This window comes from Rousettus aegyptiacus, unplaced genomic scaffold (genome assembly GCF_014176215.1).
Source record: "Rousettus aegyptiacus isolate mRouAeg1 unplaced genomic scaffold, mRouAeg1.p scaffold_m13_p_11, whole genome shotgun sequence".
NCBI lineage: Eukaryota > Metazoa > Chordata > Mammalia > Chiroptera > Pteropodidae > Rousettus > Rousettus aegyptiacus.
The window spans coordinates 90357759-90381026 of record NW_023416286.1 but is presented as its reverse complement, the minus strand read 5'-3'; the positions used below and the strand labels follow the sequence as shown (position 1 = coordinate 90381026).

General features: G+C 49.0%; 1 protein-coding gene across 2 annotated transcripts in view; it reads right to left on the bottom strand.

Moving 5' to 3' along the window:
* DGKH (diacylglycerol kinase eta) overlaps nucleotides 1–23268 on the bottom strand; it is a 155742-nt gene that overhangs the window by 90123 nt on the left and 42351 nt on the right. For both annotated transcript variants that reach the window (XM_016158151.2, XM_016158152.2), the window contains 2 exons: nucleotides 3035–3145; nucleotides 834–914 (listed from right to left, as the gene is read on the bottom strand). In XM_016158151.2, the coding sequence (XP_016013637.2) occupies nucleotides 834–914; nucleotides 3035–3145 (192 nt within the window). The remainder of the gene's footprint in view (nucleotides 1–833; nucleotides 915–3034; nucleotides 3146–23268) is intronic.

Sequence of the window (23268 nt, the reverse complement as noted above, 5' to 3'; positions counted from 1 at the left end):
TATCCATCCATCCATCCACCCATCCATCTGTCCATCCATCCATCTCTGAATCTCTTGTTCCTTAGCACAAGCACCTGGTACATGGTACTCGACCCACAGGGTACTCAATTCATATTTTTTTTCATCAAAGAATTAGAAGAAGTATGAGAAATTTGAGATGAGCTTTGAAGAACTGGTAGAATTTCGACAGCTGTAGATGGAGAAGGAATAGGGCATGTAAAGGCAAATAATTATCAGCAACGCCAGAATGCTGACGTGTGGTTTTATAAGACTTTAAGACAGAGCTGCAGACGCAATCTGACAGGCAACGAATGGCAAGCCAGTGACATTTTCAGCAATGGCATTTGCAATTGGAAAAGAATTAACCGGAACAGAGGACACCTCTTAAACAGCCACCAAAAGAATTACCTAAGTGAGAAGAAATGAAGGCCCAAACTGACTACAGCAACTAGAGTAAAAGTAGAGGAGAAGGAGAAAATGTGACTTTTGAGGCTGAAGATAAAAACCAAGCTTTTCGAACATTCGAGAACAAGGGACTCGGTTGAAGCAATAAATTTAAAGGAAGCGGAAAAATTCAAACCCCGAAAATTAAAAAGCCTAAAAAGGAAAAATTAATAAATTTAAAAAAAAATGCATTTAACACACTGGTTTATGGACCCAAACAATCGCGAAGGGCGCTGGGCACTCGAGCACACGGCGAGGTGGCCGGGCCGCGAGGCGAGGACTCCGACAAGCGCGGCCGGCACACAGGGACGAGGGGGAGGACATTCGCACGCGCGCGGGGAAGGCCACGCGTGAGCTCCGAGGACGGAGGGAGCAGGACACAGCCGTACCGTGAAGCTGTTGTTAGCATTTTTCGTGCTCGCTTCAGCTACACTGGCATCGGAGAGGTCGACTTCATCAAATATCAGAGACTGTTGATGAAAAAGAACACAGACGGACACGTTAAATAAAAACTGAGCTCGCTGCGCCTCGAAATTTTTTTTTTATTTTTTTTTTTTACTATCAAGTCATGACTATGCGGGTGTGTCGGGAATTAGGGAAAGAAAATGAGGAAAAAATTTAAGGTGGTGATACTTTGTGAGAAAAACCACAAAGTACACGTAATACGTAAATCCCAAACTGAAAATGACTTTAAAGAACTCTAGAACACCGTTTCATAGCAAAACGCTCTGTGCCCCTAGGAGCATAATCCATGGGGAACCTACTAAGTGTTGCTCGCACACGCGCGCGCGCGCGCACACACACACACACACACACACACACGGGGCAATCTCTCTAAACCTTGAAACAGCGTTGCCAGGAAGGCAGAGGAGACATCATTGTCCCCACATTTGATCAACGAGAACTGAAAAGAACTAGTCCAGGCTCAGATCATGGCATTTTCTGGACCTCATTTTCCTCATCTGTAAATGTGTTCAGATGAGACGGTGAAGGTGATCTGCGAATCTGAGATGAAAGTTTCTTTTAGACTCTTAAAAGTGGTTTTCATCAAAAATTTTTCAGTGGTTAAAACCTCCACAGAAATGGAATCCTTAAAAATATACAATGTAGAGGTTAGTATATTCTAGTAAACAAATGTATCCTTCCCACTTTCGGTTGCTTGGCTGTTGTTCATACTCATTCAATGTCCTTCCAGCGAGGCAGGCAGAACAAGTCTCCTCGAGAAGTGCCAAAAAAGGGGGCCTCTTCCCTGACAGCCTCCACCACCCCAAGATCTCCAGGGGGTGTGCTTCGATCCAACCTATCTGACTATGAGACTTGTCCCTGACCCAAGAGAATTTACAGTCTCGCGCAGGTGATGAAACACAGTTAATGTGAATGAGACACAGATAATATATGAAAAGTGGAAGAGAGGCCACAAAACGCCACGGACGGCCACAGATAATTTACACCCCCTCCCTCGTGAGCAAAGGAATAAAGGCTCTTTGAGGGGGGTCTTGAATAAAACGGGGAGACAGTGGGGAGGGAGGTCATTTGGAGGCGAGGAACCGGGGCCAAGGCTGAAGACTACCAAGTGGTCAGCACTGCCGAGAAAGAAATGTGAAAAGTCAGGATGGAGTCAGGTCAGGGACAACCCGAGACACCGTGGCTTTTGAAATAAGATTATTTTATCTGGTTATTACTTCTACAGCTGCATAAACTAAGAATTAGGTTTGTTTGTTGATTTGTTCTTACTTCCTGGTGCATAAATCAACTATTTATGCCAGAAACATACGGTTTTAAATATGGACATGATCAATTACTCAACTGGCACGGTAGCAAGAAATCTTCATGTTTATTTTCGAAGGAGTACTAAAATATCAGTTCCAAACAGAAACTCGTCATTACACTTTGTTTCTCCCCAAACTGTATGATTCTTATTTTATTCAACTGTTATATAAAAATTATTTAGAGCTGTAATCTTATTTCACTATGATTGTTACTCTTAACCACTAGCATCACTGAGTGGTGATTTTGTGTGTTAGGCAGTAATGCAAACCCCGCGAGTCTGCTATCTCATTTAAACCTCTTCTCGACATTGCACTGTCTGTCCACAGCCACTTCCCTGGAAAGTGCTGGAACTGGGTTACGAACTCGTGTCTGAAACCAGAGAATGGGTCCTTAGCAACTACGGAAATTCTCTCTCATGGCCAGGGAACAATTTATCAGGTAAAAGGTATCAAGAAAAGGGGGAAATTCAAAATTTTGAGTTCATTATATCTACTAAGGTTGCGTTTAGTGTTTCATTTTAACTGGAAGGAAGGAAGGAAGGAAGGAAGGAAGGAAGGAAGGAAGGAAGGAAGGAAGGAAGGAAGGAAGGAAAGCACATGGAACCTTCCTGCTCGATTGTCCTTAGCGGACATGCCATGAAAGTGACTTGAATCAGCTCCCTTGGGATTTGGTCCAAGAGGGATCACGTTTACACTGAACTCACAAGAGAGCAGTCAGGCTACAGTGGGCCCATGACAAAAACAGTGACGGAACCAGAATTCCACGTCCCACACACACACACACAGCCTCAAGCGCTTGCGCTAGAATTCTCTCGAATTACCTTTGAGTCTTTCGCATAATACAGCGTCCGGCCTCGAAGCTTGAAGTATCGCTTTTTCCACCTCTGGAAAGAACTGGTTTGCTTCAACAGCTGCCCCTCTTTAATACTGGTCTGCGGAGAAGCAGAAGCACAATGGCATGATTCAAATGACATTCGAAGCCAAATAGATTCACTAACGTTTTGAATATTGTTTCCCGTGTCCTCCAAATTACACGACAGTATTTTCTTCTCCAAGTGAGCCCATGTGCAACGTCCCAAGGAGCAAAGGGGAACCTGACAGCGGGTCCCTGACCTCTGAGGAGTCACGAATAGTACGGAAGGCACATGCACGTACCCCAACACTCGCAATGCAGGGTGATGCATACGCTGACTTGTATGCAGTAAGCATTTAATCAATGGCCGGAAGGGCGGAGGCGCAGTACAATGCGATGGTTAAGAAGGCGTGGGCTGTACATCCCGGCGACTATTTTGATAACTGGCAATTTGTACTTAACCCCTTTCTCCTTCTTCACCCGTCACCCCACCCCCCAAACCCCTCCCGTCTGCCACCCTCATGAATACACTTAATAACATCATGGTAACTACGCGCGGTGTCAGATGGGCACTGGTCATCTCTTACGGTATGCAAATGTCTAATCGTTATGCTGTACGCCTGAAACAAAGAGACGCCAACGGGAATTCAGATTTTTTTTAAAAAATGAAAAGAAAGGCACAGGGGCTCTGGAGCCAGGACCCCTGTTTGCGCTTAGCTCTTGGTGCCACCACCGAGTAGCTGGATGATCTTAAGCAACCGACGAATCTTCCCGATGCCTCCATTCATTCATCTATTAAAGGGGAATGACAACTTACAGGGCTGTGGCGAGGCACAAATGAGAGACTCGTAAAGGACTTATTGCAGTGGCGCACGGTAAGTGATCATCGAATGTCAACTGTCATTAGCCACGTGCTCCTGGAACAAACGCATCTTCAGAGCACCGTGCCCGGTGGTCCAGGGGAGGATCTGCTCCACCTCAGAGGGAGTCACGGAAGTCCTCCCAGAAGGAGCCGGGGGTGGGTCTCAAAGGACTTTATCGGAATGACCAGGGATGGGGAAGCGTATGTTAGGTGTGTGCAAAAGCAGAAAAGTTTAAACAGCATGGCTACTTGGGGCTCTTCAAAGAGCTTTCCGTTATAAACGCAGCTAGGGTTTACAAGGCGGGGCAGAGACGCGGCTGGAGGAAGCAGGCAGGGGCTCTGGGATGCCGCACCTGCACCCGACGCTGTGCTAAGCACTTTGTGATGCAAGCTCCCTCCATCATCAGCCCTCCGACTTCCCTAGCATCTCTCCCTGACTTGGTCCCTCCCTCCATGATGGTGCTTTGTGTTCGAGTGGGAGGGGAGCTCCTCCCGAGATCTGCATAGGACCTACCAGCTCCTCCACTGCTCTTCCCGCCGATATCCTTCGCCTCCCTCGATTCTCCGACCTTCTCAACGGGACCCACTGCACTGAACTCCAATTCAATAATACAGCAGCGTGTTCCCCGAGCCTTTCCTCCGTCTCGATCTTACTTTCTCCCCCATGCAAAGTACTTCGCATCTTCTAATGAGTGACGTAAGTTACGTATTTATTATGTCTATCGACGTGTTTATTATGTTTATTGTTACCTGTTAGAGTAGAAGATCCCTGAGTTTATGCTATCTAGTAAAGTTAAATTTAATATTTCGTTTTAACTGGAAGGAAAGAGGGAGGAAGGAGGAAACTATACTTAAAGCAAACGAAAACGAAACTTACAGCCTTGCTGTGACATTGTCCTTCGGAGACAAGTCACAGGACGGACTCAAATTGATCCTCTTGGGATGGGGCCCAAGACGGATCATGCTTATCTCGAATTCACAGAGGAGTATTAATGCTACAGCAAACCACCAAGACAAAACCAGCTCATAGAACCACGATTTTAATCCATCCCACCAGGTTGCACATGTTAATAGCTTAAGTGTCAAGAACATCATCTAGCATGTACGATACTGAGACCTATATGAATTTAGAGCATGTACTGAGATCAAACCCCTGTCTGCTCAATTCCAGAGTTTAGTCCCAACTTTTACATTATACTGTCTTTTATCATCAATGAGACATAAAATATTGAAGAGTTTGTCGTCACTAATCAGGCAGTTAATTACATTAATGCTTACTTTCAATCTTAATAAGAGATCTTCCCTCTAGTTTGCTCAAAGTGGTCCTCCAGGAATTGTGACATCATAAAAATTTAATGATAACGAAATACTTGGAAACTTTAGTACCAACGAGCTCAGTCCGGACTCAGAGACAGACTTCCAGCCAGGCTCTGCCACACACTATGAATCTGGGCCAGCGACTTCCGCTGTCCGTGCTCCGGGTTCCTCTCCTAAAATATGGGAATAATAATCCCAACTTCGCAAGCTCGCTGCGTCTAATTTAATTACAAGATAAGGCCTGGAGAGCACTTAGCACACTGTCTGGGTTACAGAAAACATTCAGTAAGTGGCAGAAAGTGTTATTATGATATCATTATGCCATTAAGTCCGGGGAGTATTTGCCAGGCACCGCATTATAAGAGCTTCTTGGAAGAAGAGCATACGCGCTCAGAGGCCACCGTCAGGGCACGTAACAGCCGGAGCAGGGGAGAGTGTCAAGAGACGAGGCCAAGGGACACAGGAGCTGGAAGCTGCAGGCCACGACGGGGAGTTTGCTTTTCATTCTCGGTGCGCGAAGCTAGTCAAATGTCTGAAGCAGGAGAGGGAGAATGGGGAGCTGGGTGAGAGAGCGGGGGACAAGTTAAGAGGCTGCTGCTGTAGTTAGCCAAGAAAGAGACACCAGGAGCTCGAACGAAGGCTCTGGCATCACTGAGATGGAGAAGCGGGACGATCTGAGCTGTTACTTGGGAGACAGAACCCACTGGGCGTAATTACCGGTAGCCGTGAGGGACGAGATGCAGAAGAGAACCGAGGAGAAGTCTAAGCCTTTGGCTTGGGCGCCTACAGGCAAAGCACCGAGCGAGAAGGGGAAACGGGAAGAGCTCTGTGGTGAGCCGCGTGGCTGCAGCCCGTGGCGCGATCCCGCGTGGAGAGTCCGCGATTCTTAGACCCAAACACGGGGTATTGAAACGCTATGCAAACGTGACCTATCCGACAAACGAATCGCTCAGAAATCTGAATTCCTGAGTGTACCGGGAGTTCTGCGAAGCTCTGCTTAAGGCAACTGGGAAGAACGCGGAATGTTTGTTTTCTCTGTGTTCTGTAAGCATGGTCTGGAGAAAGGGTAAGTAAGCCACTTCTTCCCCTGCACGGTTATCAGAGTGACTTTTAGAAATGAAAACCTGATTCTGTTCTGCCACAGCCCGAAGCCCTGCACTGGTTCTCGACGCCCTGCAGCATGAAGTCTAAACTTCCATACGCCCCATAAAAGCCCCCGTACGATGCTCTCCGACCTCGTCGCCTGCCCTTCCCACGCGCTTCCGAACTCTGCCCCGAATGTCCCTGCCTCAGTCTGCCTGTCTTGAAAGGCTCCTCGTCGCCTCAACGCTATCCAGTGCCCCTGCCCTGTGGAGGCTTCTCTGACCCCACGGGAAGAAGGGGCCACTCCCGCCTTGGTCCCTCTGAGCCGATCTGCGTAACGGCAGCGAACGGCATCCACCGGTTTACGTGTTCGTGGTCCCGCCACGCTGTGACTCTCATAAGAGCAAAGACCGTGTCCCATGTATTTTAACAACGTCCCCATCTGACACATTAGCTTGACACCTTAGGGCCTCCACCAGGGTTGAAAGGAACAACTTCTAGTTAAAGCCGAACACAGCAGGATAACTTTGCATTTCTGAAGAACAAAAGAATTAGAAAACAGGAAGAGATGGCCGCAAAGGAGGCCTCGGCTCCCAGCATTCGGCAGGTCTGAGCCGGCTGTTTCCACGTCCGTAAACGCGGCAGGTACGATGCGCAAAGGTGGACGAGCCCCAGGTGCAGTCCTGGTGACAGGGTAGAGGGAGACGGCCCGCGGGACCGGGACATGTCGACTTTGACTTTACGAACACGGCTGATTCAGAGATGGCGTTTACATAGTCACTCGAAGCAAGCAATGTATCTGCTTTTTTTCTGTATAACTTTATGGTCTTTAAATCTTGCATAAGCATGGATTAGTCTACAACATATGAGGCTGTGGAAAATAAAACGATGTGGAAAATAAAGTCCTTACCTTCACGTACTTACAGACTTCTCTTATGTTACAGTATACAAACAGTTAATTTTAAAATCTTGAAGGAAAATTTAAAAAAAGAAGGAAAATCGTTCTGAGGCTAGCTTGCTTTTCTCTAAGAGATGTGATTTAAAAGATTCAAGTAGGAGACAGTTATCCACATGAAAGCAAATCCCCAAAATAAACTTCTGTTTATATATAGCTAGTTAAACAAACACTTATATATGAAGAAACATAACAAAAATGATTAATTTGCAACAGCTTGAGCAAATATCATGACATAATCAAAGTGCAGTTCACAGAAAAACATGTGGCTCCAAAAATCTCAAAAGAATAAGTATTCTAAGTGAGGAAACTGAGAATCAGTCTTTAAAATCATAATATTTATACTATTCGATATTAATATTCCACTAGAATAACAAATTGAAGCTAGGAACAGATATAAGAAAGTGGATCAGAGTTATAATTACAAATCTATTAAAATTAAGTATCAGATTTTAATTTTATTTTGTTCACAATCTCTAGGATAAAGGATAAGCTCTCCTCTCCCTCAAAAACGGGCTCAGGACATTTACATTAACTGCCATACAGTCAGCAAAGCCATACAGACCTCAACTGTAATCTGAGGACCCAGTTTCTAAACATTAAAAACAAACAGTTAAATGCGCTTCTTAGCTTTGAAAAAAATATTTCCATAAAATAAGCTTTAACTTGAAAGCTCTCTCACCCAGCTGGCTTTCGGGGACTGTTTTCCTAGCCCAGCGTCCTAACGCTGTGATATGGCTCATTTCACACCTCCTGCTTCTAGCCAACGACAGTTAATTTCTCTTTTAAGTTAAACACACACAGGTACTCCACACGTTCCAAGACATCACTGTACCACGAGTTCAAGTTACTTAGAGGGAATCCTACCTTAACGTGCTAAGCAGAGTACGACTTTGCAAATAGGGTATTTTTCGTAAAGCTAAGAATCTTTGAAAAATCAGTTACTGCCTGATTGATCTGATAAATGTACATTTTATATGTTAACTATTTTGGGCCATCAGATAAGTGTGATAAAAAGCTTGAGATGACAAAGTGGAAATGTCGGTTATGACTCGTCTTTTATAGATGCCTTCGGAACTTCCAAAAGAATCTCTCGCTTATGCTATTCTTGTCCAAACATGACCCCTAACTTCTCTTCTAGGGATGGGAATGGAATTTGTTGTGATGGGAAGAGGTGGCTTGTTACGGGCTGAATGTTTGTGTCCTCCCAAAATGAAATCCTCACCCCTAATTTGATGGTTTGAGGAGGTGGAGCCTTTGGGAGGTATTAGGTCATGAGGGGAGCCCTTGTGAATGGGAATGAGTGTCGTCATAAAAGAGACCCCAGAGAGGCCTCTCGGCCCTTCCACCGCGTGAAAACACAGATGGCCCTCTGTGAGCCGGGAAGCAAGTCCCCACCAGACACCAGCGCCTTGATCTTGGACACCCCAGCCTTCCAAACTGTGAGAAATAAATATTTGTTGTTTGAGCCACCCAGTGTACAGTATTTTTGTTACGGCAGCTCGCACAGCCTAAGACATGGGTCAAGTGAGGTCTCCATACTCTATATTTTATATGTAATCACTTCTTTCCTGTCTCTTTTAACCACTGCCTACTCCATTCTCCCAAAGAGAACTTTCTTTGCCTTCTACATTTTCTAATCCATTCTGTCATATAAGCTCCAGAAAAGCTGCCTATGCCTTCCCGGGTATGTGCACAGAAAACTCTAACATCGTGAGTCTATCTGACATTCTTTCACGGTAAGCCTCTTTAGTTTTACAGACCGAAGTGGAAATAGGACCTGTATGTCACAACGCACTGTGATGATATGAGAGACCATGGACATGAAAGAATACATAACTCTTTAAAGATGTGGCATGACAAGATATTATCAATATTCAACCCCATAAGAAGCGTCATTATGGAAAAGATTTTATCTCTCCACTCCGCCCCCCTCCCTGCCTCCTGCCACACCTTAGTTCCCGCTCCTCTCCTTCCCTTGGACTCAGCAGCGCCCCGAATGCCTTCCAGGTTGGTGGTTACCCCACCGCTCACCCGTGCTCCTTGCCAGGGGCGGAATCATCCCCGAAAAAGAGATTCGATCCCACCGAATCCTGGTTTAAGATGCACAGTGTAATTCCACCCGGACTGAATGGGCACGGACTCTCCCTTCCGCATGTGAACACCTTCGCTTCGTCTTCGGCAGCCGACAATCCTACATTCACCTGGCAGCAGTGTCAAAGAGAAGCACCTGCTAGTCCCCAAACCCTCCCTGTTTCCCTGGTGCGTCCAAGCTTTCCAGGAGCTCCTTCTACTCACACACTGTCTTCTGCACCTTCTCGTAAACCACCCATCATCCTGCAAGGCTCAGGCCACCCTCGCGTCCTAGGTGCACCCACAGCACTATGCTCAGACAATGTCCATAGCATTAATCGTACGATATAGGAATTTGTTTAAATTTGTGTCTCTCTTGTATTTATTTTTCCATCTGCTAGATGGCCACATATCTGATGCTAACAAAATAATTAATACATGTTAATTGATTTATTGAATAATCAGAAAACAAAAACTTAAATTAAAACATTTTTTTCTTTGACTGATAAGAATTTGGAGAACTTAATGGAGCAAGGTATTTCAATGTTTCTTTCCGGTAAGTCAGTATACTGGTAGAAAGTATAAAAGAAATAGACCTGACCCCTAAAAAAAGAGCCCAAGGTCGGGATTCACTTCTGACTTGACCATTCATTAGCTTTGTGGCCTCAAACATGTAAAAAGATCTATCGACCTAAATGTCCCTCCTTGTAAGATGAGGATAAATAATATCTGCCCTGTATCCCTCACAGTTGTTAGCCTGAAACAAAATGAAACAAAATGATGTGTAAATATCTTTCATAAACTCCCAGACACTATATGACGCACCATAAGGAAGGGACTCTTCGCACGTCACACTTTTAGAAAAAGGTGTTGGACGCGAGACTAACACAAGGTAAAAGAAAGATAACATTCCTAAACAATGGCCTAGTGCTTATATTTAGAACCATTATCAAAGGCCACTTATAACCACGTATAAGCTCAAGTCTACAGTCCCAAGATGAGTAACGTTTTCTAAACATTTCTAATAAGAACGGAAATCAAGCATGAAATTGTACTTAAGGAAGTAATGGATCAGAGTCTGTAACTGCTGTATAACATGATTTTGTTTCTCAGAGCATCGTTCTTGTTTACCGGTAAGCATTAGAAAATGATGACGAAGGTTGCTGGATGACCCCACCTGGAGGCTTCTGGTACTTCGAACTTTAATTAGCCCCAAACCGACAGCTCTCCCTCCCCAACGGGAGCTCACTGAGAGCAGAGTCCCAGGACTTACCACAGTCCCCAGTACATGACAACAGCTCTGACTTATTCCCTACAAACGAATGGAGGACGTGAAGGCGGACATTCGGATAGGACGGACAGCTGACATGATATTATTTGGGGGAAACCTGAACTGGACGGTATCTTAAGAGACCGTGGGCAGGAAACGCGATGGCGTTCTGAGATCTGGACCCAGGGCTGCCTGTTTCGTGGCCATCGCGTTCTCGTCTGCAAACGTCTCTGCAGAAAATGTAAGCATTTGCCATCTGATCTCATTCTGATGCACCTGTTGGCCTCTCTTCTCAGCCTCCAGTTAAACCGCTTCGAGCCTAGCTTTTCTATCAGCCACCGAAACCTCCCACCGGTTCCTCCTGATTCTAGGACCTTTTGGCTTTGTGCCTTGTACCCTTCTCTCCCCTTCAGAATTTTGTCTAACCATGAATTTCTTACTTCCTTAAAATCAAATTCGAGCTCTTTACTGAAATGAGTGCATATGTTACATTAAGCTTCATCAAGTATACCAGTTGCTGTAAAAGCCCGCTGGTCATGTGACTCACGTGGACCACCTTACTGAGATTAACACCTAGGAGGTGTGGGCTCAACAGGCTTGGCGTAGAAGCATCGGAAGCTATTTGCATGAAAATTTCTTTGGGTGATTGTAACTGTCACCCAGGCTTAATAAACACTCTCATAAACGACACTGAGTATAATAATTTGTAGAAGGCCTTTAAAAAGATAGAATTCGGCATTTTTTTTCATTTGCCTTTAACTGTTACTATTCAGTCTCACCATTTGCCCTTACCTGGCTCTGAGCATTTAAAAAAATGGCGTAAGAACCTTCCTCAAACACATCTTTCGGGAGGCACTGCATCTCTAACACTGAACGTGTTTCTTTCTCCATGTGTGGAGCCAGCCTACGTGCCATTCCTACCCTCTTCCCACGCCCACTGGCTCTGCTCCAGGCCAGGTGGGGGGAGGGGGGGGGTGTGATCATGCGCATGCGCACTCAAGCGCTGCCCGTCCTCGCCTTGAGAGCCACCCACCCACAAGAAGCCAGGCAATTCTCAACGACCATTCCGAGAGAAAACAGACTTGATTTGCATAAGTCTAGCCTAAGACTTCCGGAGGAGGGGAGGAAGCCCCGGGGCCTGGGAAATGTGGGGCGGGGGGCTGATAAAGAGAGAAGACCCCCCCCCCCCCGCCAGTGTGTCTCCGACCCGAAGCACCCCCCACAATGGCACCGGCCTCAGCCAGCGACGACGCAGATGCTGGCAGGAGGACCGCGGTGGGAACGACGCGAGGACGGCCGGGCCGGACGGGTACGCAGCAGGAGGGGGCGCCCCGGCACGAGAGGGCGCCCCAGCTTCCAAGAGAACGGGGAGCGGGGGCGCTTCCCGACCCAGTCCTCACGGCAACACAATACGGTGACTCGGGTGCTTTGCCTTTTACGACATCACGAAACATTTCTTTTTATAAACCGCCACTTGAGGGGGTGTCTAGCAGGTCTGTGTATCACAATAACCTGAGGACACCGGACAGGCACTTAGCAGAGCCGGGACCTGAGCAGCGGCTTTGCATGCTGGACGCCACCGAGGGACTCCACGGCCCCAAGAAATACAGCCCCAAAGCCCCAAGGCAAGACGACTATATGCATTTAATATGATGCTGATATTTAATATGTATACAAGTCTTGGCATTTAATATTCTAGAACTCTGTGAAAGTTTCATTTGTTTTTATTCATATACAACCGCTGTTTTCAGAAAAATTTCCCAGACGTGTTTACGTGTAAGACACACACACGCATCGTATTCCGGCTGTCCGGGGCGCCTGCGCTGGGAGACTGTCGCCTGGGCACCCGGCCTGCAGGCGGCACCCAGCCTCCAGCACAGTGCGTGCACCTGCCCGTTAAGTCAGGTGACGCATCAACTCTAATCTAACCTGGCTCTGAGGTCCCGCAGCGCCCCATCCTCCAACCCAGCAAGGAAGAGGCTTTGCACCACAACCCGAGGACCTCTCCCACGTGCAGAAGAGAACCTTCCGACCTGTCACGCGGGGGCCAGGCACCTGCTGCTCCTCCGACCCAGGGACAGATGGCAGGGACCCTGGTGAAGCTACGACGTCCCTGTGCGCCCAGCGCGGAGCGCATTCCCAGCATCGTCAGCATTACGTCTGAAGTACTGTAACTGCTAATATTTGGGACCCATATTTAAACATAAATCAGTGCGTTCTAAAGCTAAATCACGGACATTATCCAACGTGTTCTAATTACCCTCTATCTCAATAAACCACCTAATGAGTCCTACTTTATCCCTTAGACTGGTTTGTAATTTTCTTCAGAAAAGCTACAGATACATAATTGCCTTCCTGAGACACCAGTTATTTTGTAAACTTTTAATTAATTCCTAAAATTAAGCTTTCTCTCTGTTTTCAATAGGTTCCTTTTTTAGGAGTTTCTAAATGTACTTTTCTAATAGGTAGTATTAAAGAGATAAAAAAAATATATATGCTTTTATAACACGCCATCATACTTTTATTTAAAGGAGAAGATACAAAAAATGTGCATACACACCAGGTATGCTTCCTCCCCCCTCCCCCCCCCCATAAGATACAATGAACTACAGCATGTCACCACAGGGTGGTGGCAATGTCATAGCTCAGACTCAGGTTTTCCTTCCAGAGCCAGGAACAAGGACGGGCCTCCTGTCCGTTAGATGAACCCCGCCAACACCCTCAGAGTGGCACGTAATAAATACCTCTGTGGTAAAGGGGTAAAAAAGCCAGCCTGCTTTTTCCGAATTCACGTCTTCCTTTATGAAACACCTTTACTCACTTCCAAAAAAAAAAAAAAAAACCCTTTGTCCACACGTGACGTTCTGATGTAACCACTTTCCGACACGGCTACTATGACACAAGTTCGACACAGGGACATTTAGATGTGGCCTAAAATAAACCACTGAACATTACATTCATTTTTTTAAACTAGTAACTAAAGTGCAGAACAGACAAGCTCACGCCTCTGCTGCTCTCCCCCGGTGCTCCCCCTGCCGACTGCAGTTTGGGTGAGGCAGGAACTGGGGGTCGGGGTCTGGGTCGGGGTGGGGCCGAGATGGCATGGAGCAGGTGAAGCTCTGGCAGAAGGAGATTATGGAAGACATGGCAGACCAACCATACGTAACCAGGAGTCATGTTCACTACACGTATTTATCTCGGAAAGGGCTAGTAACCATCGTCTGCACAATCGTGTGCTTATTTTCTGGAATTTAAATTGTACATTCAATAATCTGCCTCTCAAGCCTCTGGTTCTTCCCCCAGAGATTATCTGGATCCCAAATACATAGGAAATTCTCAGATTTCTGCCAATTCATGGTTAGGTGGTAGGTAGGTAGACATATATATGTTACATTTAATAAGGACCGATATCTCTAAAAGGATAACCCGGTTCTCATAGATTTTTCAAAAACATTGTAACTGTTCAGGGAAACGAATAGAATCAGATGTGACTGTCCACTGCAATTAGGACAGGGCAGAGGACAGGTCAGAGACGAAGGCTGTGCATATGACTAGGTAAATGCTACACACACACCCCCAATCCCACCGTGGGTTCTGCGCTTTGGTCGTCACAGTCTGTTCCTTTATCTGGATCCCGCCCTGCTGTCCATTTACTCCTCCTCGGAGACCCTCCCCCCCACCCCCATCCCCCCTCTCTCTCCCCTCCCACAAAACCGAGCTCCGCCCCCCTTCAGGCTGCTCGGGCACCTCGTTCCTACTTCTCCCTGTGAGCCGCAGTGTGATGATCGGGCTATGCAAGTCGCAGAGGTGCAGAGTCTGGCTCCGTGGCGGACGAGCTGTTAAAGGCCTTGGGACATAACCTTCCTGCACCCGAGTGTCCTCTCATTTAAAATGTGGATGATGAGTGACCACGAGCGCTAGCTCATGGGGGCGTCACGAGGCCTGGATGAGTCGAGGTATGGAAAGTGCTGACGACGGCTCCCGGCGCGTTGCGCTGGGTGGACATCAGCTGACCCTCCGTGATTCCTGTTCCTCGCGCTCGGGGGACATCAGCTGACCCTCCGTGATTCCTGTTCCTCGCGCTCGGGGGACATCAGCTGACCCTCCGTGATTCCTGTTCCTCGCGCTCGGTGGACATCAGCTGACCCTCCGTGATTCCTGTTCCTCGTGCTCGGGGGACATCAGCTGACCCTCCGTGATTCCTGTTCCTCGTGCTCGGGGGACATCAGCTGACCCTCCGTGATTCCTGTTCCTGCTCGTCACTGGGCGGCGAACGTCCCACAGGCGGCACATGCTGACTTCATCTCCGAGTCGCCGGTACCAAGCTCCGCGCCATCACCTGGGCGGTATTCATCATCCTTGGAACGAAACTGCACTATTTCCTCTGCCTGCCGTCTCTGACCTTTCCCTCTCTGCCCTTCCTTTCCCCTTGGAGGGTCTGATCTTAAGAAGGAAAAACTTTTTTCACCCCTCGAGTACATCCCAGGTCACGATCTATGCCTTCCTCCCCATGACTATAAAACTCCTTTAAAAAAAAAAACAAAACCATATTTGCTTTCTCTCTCCTTTTCCTCAGCCTATCTGCATAGCTTTCACTCTTTCTTCAAGAAAATTGGCCTTTGACTATTTCCGGCGATATCCTACGAGCCAAATCTCTCTGGGTGAACTTATCCCTTACATTGCTCCAAGTATGTCCTCTAAACATACACATAACTCCTAAAAATTCTACGTTTATTCTCAGGTTTTCACTCCGGCTCCATGTGCAACTGCTGATGCGACATCTCCACATGGAGATTCTGTCGCCACCTGAAACTCAACGAGTACATCCTACTGCGAGTAATATATGTCTTAGTAGTATATGTCTTGAAGAGGAAAAGAAAAAAAAAAAAACACGTTGATCTGGCTCAGGAAACCTAGATGCTAACTCTGAAACTTCCAGTAAACGGCTACCCAGCACCGAGTGCAAGTCCCTCGTCCTATCCGGAATTCCAGATGCACTCGGCACCTGCCCCGGGAACTCTGCTCCCGACTCTAGTCACTTCATTACTTCTCACCTACGCCCAGCAAACCCCCTCCCGTGAAGAAGGGGAGACTCGCGATGGAGGGAGGCGCTCCCGCGGCAGACGAGAGCTGCACCGGCCAGACCGCCCGCCACCAGCACGAGCCCTACGTGTGGAAGTACTGCTCCCCCTTTCAGTTCGGCCGAGCGTGGAAAACAGCTCTTAAAGCCCTTTAATAAACTGGGGGGGCAAAACAGGTCAAACAAGTCTTCACTAAAGGTGGGCAATACCATCAGGGACAGAACAGGACAACGCTAGACAATACGAACGAAATACCTCCCGTCCTCTCAATTGTCTCTCTTTTATCAACACCGCCCCCCACCCCCAAAGAGGGACCGCAGGACCTGCCTGTCTTGGCTCCCCCAGCCGCACACACAAGGCGTCCCCCTACCATCAAGGGGCACAAGCTCAGGGAGACACCACACTCAAGGTCTCCAGCCCGAAACCGAGGAGCCGGGCCCGCGGGTTCGCCTGTTCAGGGCCTGCGCTCACAGCTGTTCCCCGCTCACTGGGGCAGGGCCCTGGCCGAACACCGCGCTCCGCAAGCTCCCTATTGGTCACAAAGACGATCACGCGGACGCGACCATGAAACACGCTCAGTCTTCCTGACACCGAACGGATTCCCCGCGCTTCCTCCTTCCAGAATTATGTCCTCACGATGCAGAGGTCACCCCATCACTTCCGCGTTCAGGAACTGTGTTGGTCGTTCGTGAACCACAGACTCCGACAGACGCTCTGCGTTGAAGGCCCTCGACGGGCCACGTCTTTACCGCTTCGGTAGCCGCCCCCGTCCTTCAGTTTGCACCCCACTCCCGCGGCTAATGCTCCTGGCCCGCTGGTCTACCTGCGGTCGGCTGAATACACACACACACCCTCCCGTCTCGCGGCCTTTCTGTCGGTGCCTTTCCGCAGGCCCAGGATGCTCTTCTCCAGGATTGTCCCCCTCCACGATTCACCCTTGAATGCTGCATGTGACCACCCTTCTTTCCAAACGTGTCACCTGAACAAGTGCAGCCCGCCGGTTGGCAATGCGTCACCTGAACAAGTGCAGCCCGCCGGTTGGCAATGCCACATGCTCAGCCCTCCCAGAGCCCCACCTGTAAGAGGCAACGGATTCGCAGAAGAGAGGGATGTGCTGAGAGAAGGTGTGCTCTCAAGAGCGCATCGCTCTCATTCTCACTGCTGTCGGTGGCGTATGATACTGAATAACGCATTACACCGTGAGAGTTAAAATCATAAAACGGGGCACATTACCCACTCGGTCTTCAGAAGACTAACTCTTTCCCCCCGGACCCCAAATTCACTGTAGGAGGCTATTTTTATTTCTTCCTCCTCCTCCTCCTCAAACTCCAATTCACTTGAGAAAAGCTACGTTGGAAAGTGGATGTTTCTGTCGTCGCTGGGATGGAATGGAACGTGTCCTTTCCCTCCCTCCCCAATCCGCGTCTCCCTGCGTGCGGACGCCTGTGTCAGCCCACGGCATGTGGGGTACCCCGACGACACACGAGTCTCCGCATGCACGCGGGTGCCTCCGCTGACGTCTGCAGAGCCGCAGAGGGCTCTCACGCTCACCGCGTCTTCCCCTTGGAAGGTGAGGTGAACGCAGGCTACGCCACTCGGCTGTCTAAGAAACACATGTTCCCTAAGCGCAGAGGTTAAAAAGAGGTTCGATGATTCATACGTGAAACATGTTGCATTTTAGATATCTTTTCATTCATTTAACATGTTTATCGAGTGTGTACTTGTCAGAAATGATTCTGAGCAATGGAGACAGAACAGTAAACAAAACAGATAAAAATGCCTAGTCATGGAGATAATAAGATCATACTTAAGATTGTAGAAAAGATTTTAAAACATCAACTAATTTCACTTTAATGTAATTGTGTAATAAAAGGTATGCATACTCTAGTCATCTCTTTATAAACCTTAATAAGCTAATCTGTAACTAGGACCCCAAAAATCTAAAAATAGCACACGAAACAATAAATATAAAGGTTTAGAGTAGTTTTGTACACGAGAAAGCAAAAGGCCACCTTAGAGTAACAGCATCAAAGTCCAAATGGGCTTTAACAAAAAAATTTACCACCTGGTTCCAAAAAGATGTTTGTTTTTTGCTTTTACCCACTGTACAGCCCTAAGTTATAAAAGTTGAAAATTACACACATACACACATACAACTATACAAATTGTTTTAAAATTCAAGGTGATGTATATATTTTTTTAAAAGCACCTTAGAAAATTTGAAAAAATGTAACTTTTATTTTTTTAGTCATTTAATACCGCTTTACTATGAATACCAGTTTTTCTTACAGTGGATGGATGGCAAGTAACCAAACTCAGAAACGTTTTAATAAGTGACTATTATCTTTAGGCCTTAAATAAAACTCTAATAAATATGAGCCTCCAGGTAGAAAGATCCCGTGTGCAGAGCGGAGAAGAATCTGTGTGTGAGAGAAACAGCTAATAGTCTACCGTAATCCCTTCTTCCCTCCTCCCGATACTTGGCCTGCTGGTTACAAACGCCATGTCCTGGCCTCCCGTGGGTGTGGCCATGTGGCTACGTCTGGACTGAGCGGATGCACGTGCCAGCGACGGGTATGACCTAAGCGTCATCCTCTCACACACACCTGACCTGGCTTTGGACTCTCTTTCCCACTCTCTGCTGGCTGGCGATGGCGATGACGTGAGCAACCTTGGAGGCTGCCCGGTGACGGTGTGACAGACTGAATGTTTCTGTCCCCCCAGAATTCATATGCTGAAGCCTAATCCACAATGCGACAGTTTGGGAGGCCCTAGGTCACCAAGGCAGAGTCCTCATGAATGGGATCAGGGCGCCTAGAGAAGACATGCCTGAGAGCTCCTGGCCCCTTCTGCCACGGGAGGGCACAGCTAGAAGCCGGCCATCTGTGAACCAGGAAGCAGGACCTCCCCAGACCGTGACTCTGCCGGCGCCCTGACCCGGGACTTCAGGCCTCCAGAACTGCAAGACATAAACGCTTGTTGTTTTAAGCCCGCAGTGGACGATATTTCTTACAGCAGCCTGGACCGACGAGGCACCAGGCTTTTTGCAGCTGGATGTCCCTCTGAGGCTGCGATGCAGCCGGCAAGGTGTGAGCGGAAGTAACAGGTGTCACTCTGGTCTCCGCCTTTATACATGGGCCGACCTTCTCCGTGTCCACCATTTCCTGCCTGGAACCTGGAAACGGTGACGTGGCTCTGACCACAAAGGCGAGGACAGTCACCCACGGGGATGGCAAAGAACGTACTCTGGATGGAATCAGGGTCGCCGAACGGCCCCGTGCAGCTCAGCTTTCCTTGGACTGCGACGCGAGACAGAAACTTCTTTGTTCTCTACGGCTCTGAATTTGAGGGCTCTCAGTTATCACGACTGGGCAACTCCAATGGTTGAGCCAAGCTGGAACCACCCCGCCCCTGAACTGTTACTGAAAAAAGAGACATAAATCTTGGTATTCTTTAGGCCGCTGCATTTGGAGTTTTGTCACACAGCGGGTTAGTCGGCATACACTACGTTCCTATCACCTGGTCTGTAATCAGCCAGTATATGTAATTCTAGTTATACGTACAGCGAGAATCTACCCAACGCCCAAGTAAGTCCCATCCCTCCTTCCCCACGGAACCCCACGTGGTTCCACTATCCACACCGTCTCCGCAAGGCCTGTGCTTCCGGGGTGATGACGGCGGCCCTCCCAGCTCCAGCTGTGAGGATGCCTTTCCCCTTGCCTCCAGTCGCCAGTTCGGAGGGAGCGAGTGACCCAGTTCCAGCCAGCAAGAACGAGAGAGGTCTTCTGGGGGCAGGGAGCCTGCTCTGCGTGCGCCAGAAGTGAGGGCCTGTTTTCCGTCTGCTGTCTGAATGTGACACCTGGAACTGATCCGGGCACTCGGCTGGGCCACGGCAAACACAGCGAGGAAGACGAGGCCGCCGAGGATCCCTGAGAGACCTGAGTCACGGGCGGCCCCCGCGCCAGGCGCAGACGCCGCTGAGTTGAGGGCCGATGACAGTCTAACCGATCGACTGGAACAGGAATCCCCCGAGAGCGGACATGATAAACACGACGACCTGAGAAATGAAAGAGAAATAATACACGACCCCCGTGCCACGTAGGAACTGCAAGAAACGTATCTCATTATCACCCTAGTGGCATCGCAGGGCACCAGAAACCATGACCAATGGAAGGAAACTCAGCTAGTTACACAGCAGGCTCCGTTTAATTTACTTCGAAATCCACACAACTATGAGGCCTAAAATTACCAAAACTATAAAACCCCAGTGCAAATGGCAAACACTGTATTCTGTCTCCAATGCGCCTTCGACCCATGAAGAAGCCTACTTGCTCCCTGCCACAGACATTTCCAGTCATTCATGAAACTTAGAACTCCTTTGGTCACAGGTAAAATGTCCAGCCCAGACCCCAAACTTTATGCAAAACCGAAGTTTCCTCCCTCCCCCAGCCCTGGCTGTTGAAGGCACAGCCTGCGACGTCTCTTAAATCCGTCGGCTCCTCCCTTCGGCTCCCTACCCACTGGGTCCGACTCCTCAGATGGTGCCTCTTCGTGGGTTCTGCAGAGACCTGCCCGCCAGAAACACCCTTCTGCGGCTCCCAGCGCTCAAGAGAAGCCTCTCCTCCCGGTGGCCACGGAGAAGGCCCACACACCCTGCAGCCTCTGCCCCTGGTGGGCAGACCCCCGGCCTCTACTGCGAAGGTCACGCCTTCCCCGGCAGGAAAGGCTCTTGGGGGAGGCCACTCGTTAAAAGACCACCAGCCCCGCTCCGGGGCGAGGGAGAGCGGACCCCACCGCCGTCTCATCTGTTAAGGGCGCGTGTAGCTCCCAGTGTAGCGGCTTCTTCTTGCTCCGCAGCCAGGCAGGCAGGTGTGGCTCCGACCTCTGACCCTGAAACTTTTCTAGTCCAGGTTCAGTGTCCCCACAGCCTCCGGAGGACGCAGGTCATGTCGAGAGAGCCGGCTGGTCTCCTTCCGACCTCGGCCTGCGGGGAGACGGGAGTGTCCCTTTCCTTCCTGCCCTCCTGGCCCCCAGCCTGACCCCCGCCCTGGCCCCTTCAACTTGAATCGCACGTTCAAGGTGGCAGGCTGAGGGGCGCAGGCCTCACCCGCTGCGTGGACATCACTGCCACCTGCGGTCTCAGTCGCAACTTCAGGGGCCTCAGCAAAAACGGAAACCGAGCAGGATCCGTGTCCACACCCTGTTTTGCTGTGGCCCAGGACCCGACGTGTCTCCCCTTGCTGCGTACTCTTCCCCCGGAGTCTACGACGGATTCGGTCCCGCCGTCGCCCTTTTCTTTCGCTCACCTGTGTTCCCTCGGCCACTGCCCTCATGCCAGCCTGTGTCTCTTCCCCTCCCACCGCCAGCGCCCTGGAATCAGCTGTCTCAGCTCACCGCCTCTGTTGTCCTCGTCGGACATTTCCTCTGACCCTCTGCAAACAGATTCTCCCCCAGGAGCCCCCGAAAAGAACTCTCAGGTCACCGGTGACCTTTCAGGCCAGTGCCGTCCCGGGGACTTGCTGAAATGACGGGAACGTTTTAAGTCCGCGCCATCCGGTAGAGTGGGCACTCGCCGCACGCGGCTGGCTGCTGGGCGCTTGAAGCGTACGAGTGAGAATGAAAAAGTAAAACGTTAACTGCTTTTATTTTAAAGAGCCACACGTGGCTCGTGGCCACGCCACTGGACAGCACATTCCAGACAAATCGAACGGCCGCTTCCGAGTTCCCAACCTGCCGTGACCCTGTACCGCGGGGTACAGCCAGCGTTCCGCCGAGAAGCCGTCTTCACCCGCGAGCTCTCAGAGGCGCTTTTTAAGGAACGTGCAGAGTTGAAATCGATGCGCTAAAGAAAGGGGCCGGTCTGGGCTGGGGAAGTCACACGACCCTACGCAGAGGTTAATTAGCTCGCCCTCGGCGCGTGCACTGCAGAAGGGAGGGGACGAGAGCGAAGAGAATGAGCAGACGCGGGCAGAGGCTGAGGGATCCGAGGGAGGCGGGCGACTGCGCGGGTGAGCCAGAGGGGGCTCGTGAAGACCGCTGGCAGCTGGGGGGAAACCGTGGAAGGAAACTTTTAGAGCCGAGAGATGCGGATGAGAAAACAAAGATCTGCTTGAGGTCAAGTTGCGTTTCCTGGTGGAGCCGTGGCTAATATCTAGGTCGACTCCCCCCGAGAACAGGGGTTGGGGTGTAAGTATTTAATGAAAAGTGTCTGTTTTAAGAAAATTCACTCTGGCAATGGTATGCAAGAGAGATTAGGATGGGAGGAGGTTTGACTGCGCTGAAGGCAACCACGATAATCCAAGGGCAAGGCACACTGACCTCTAGAAGAAGGCGGGTTGCAAATGATTTCGGCAGTGAATGCTCAGCATGTAAAATATGCAAGCGAGGCCTTTTATTAACGTGAATTCCATTTTAGGTCTGTGTGGGCGGGGCTGCGCGCGGGCACACCTCAGACCCACCGTGAGTTCACCTCCGGACCACGGCAGGAAAGGGAACGTCACGATAAAGTGAGTCGCACAAAGTTTTTGCCTTTCCGGTGCATAGAAAAGTTATGTTTACACTATACTGTTAAGTGCGCCATAGCATGATGTCTAAACAAAAAAAACCAATGTACATACCTTAATTTAAAAACACTTTATTGCTAAAAAAAATGCTAACCATCATCTGAGCCTTCAGAGAGTCATAATCTTTTGCTGGTGGAGGGTCTTGCACCGGCATTGATGTCTGCTGAAGGCTGGGGTGGCTGTGGCCATTTCTTAAAATAAAATGACGCTGAAGTGTGCCGTGCCAAGTGAATCTTCTTTTCACGAACACTTTCTCTGCAGCAAGTCACGTTGTTTGATAGCATTTCACGCACAGTAGGACTTCTTTGAAAACTGGAGTCAGTCCTCTCAAACCCCGCTGCTGCCTTATCCGACAAGCTTGTGTAATATTCCAAACCGTTCGTTGCCATTTGAACAATCTCTGCGGCATCGTCACCACGAGTGGAGTCCATCTCAGAAAAAAAAAAAAAAAAAAAAACACCTTCTTCGCGCATCCGTAAGAAGCGATTCCTCGTCCGTCCGAGCTTTACCACGAGACAGCCGCAACTCGATCGCATCTCCAGGCTCCCCATCTAGCTCTCGAGCTGTTTCCACCACAGCTACTTCCTCCACGGACATCTTGAACCCCTCAAAACCATCTGGGAGGGGCCTGGAATCAACTTCCAAACTCCTGTTAATGTTGCTGGGTTGCCCTCTTCCCACAAAGCGCAGATGTTCTTAACGGCCTCTAGAATGCTAAATCCTTTCCAGCTTTTCAGTTTACTTCGCTCGGATTCATCAGAGAAATCACCATTTATAGCAGCGATAGCCCTCCAAACTGTATTTCTTAAATAGCAAGACCTGAAAGTCAAAATGACTCATTGATCCACGGGCTGCAAAGGATGTCGCGTTAGCGGGCACGAAAACGACGTGACCCTCACTGCCCATCTCCATCGGAGCTCTTGGGGGGCCAGGTGCATCGTCAATGAGCACTAACATAGTAAACGGAAGATTTTTTTATGAGCGCTAGGTCTCGAACG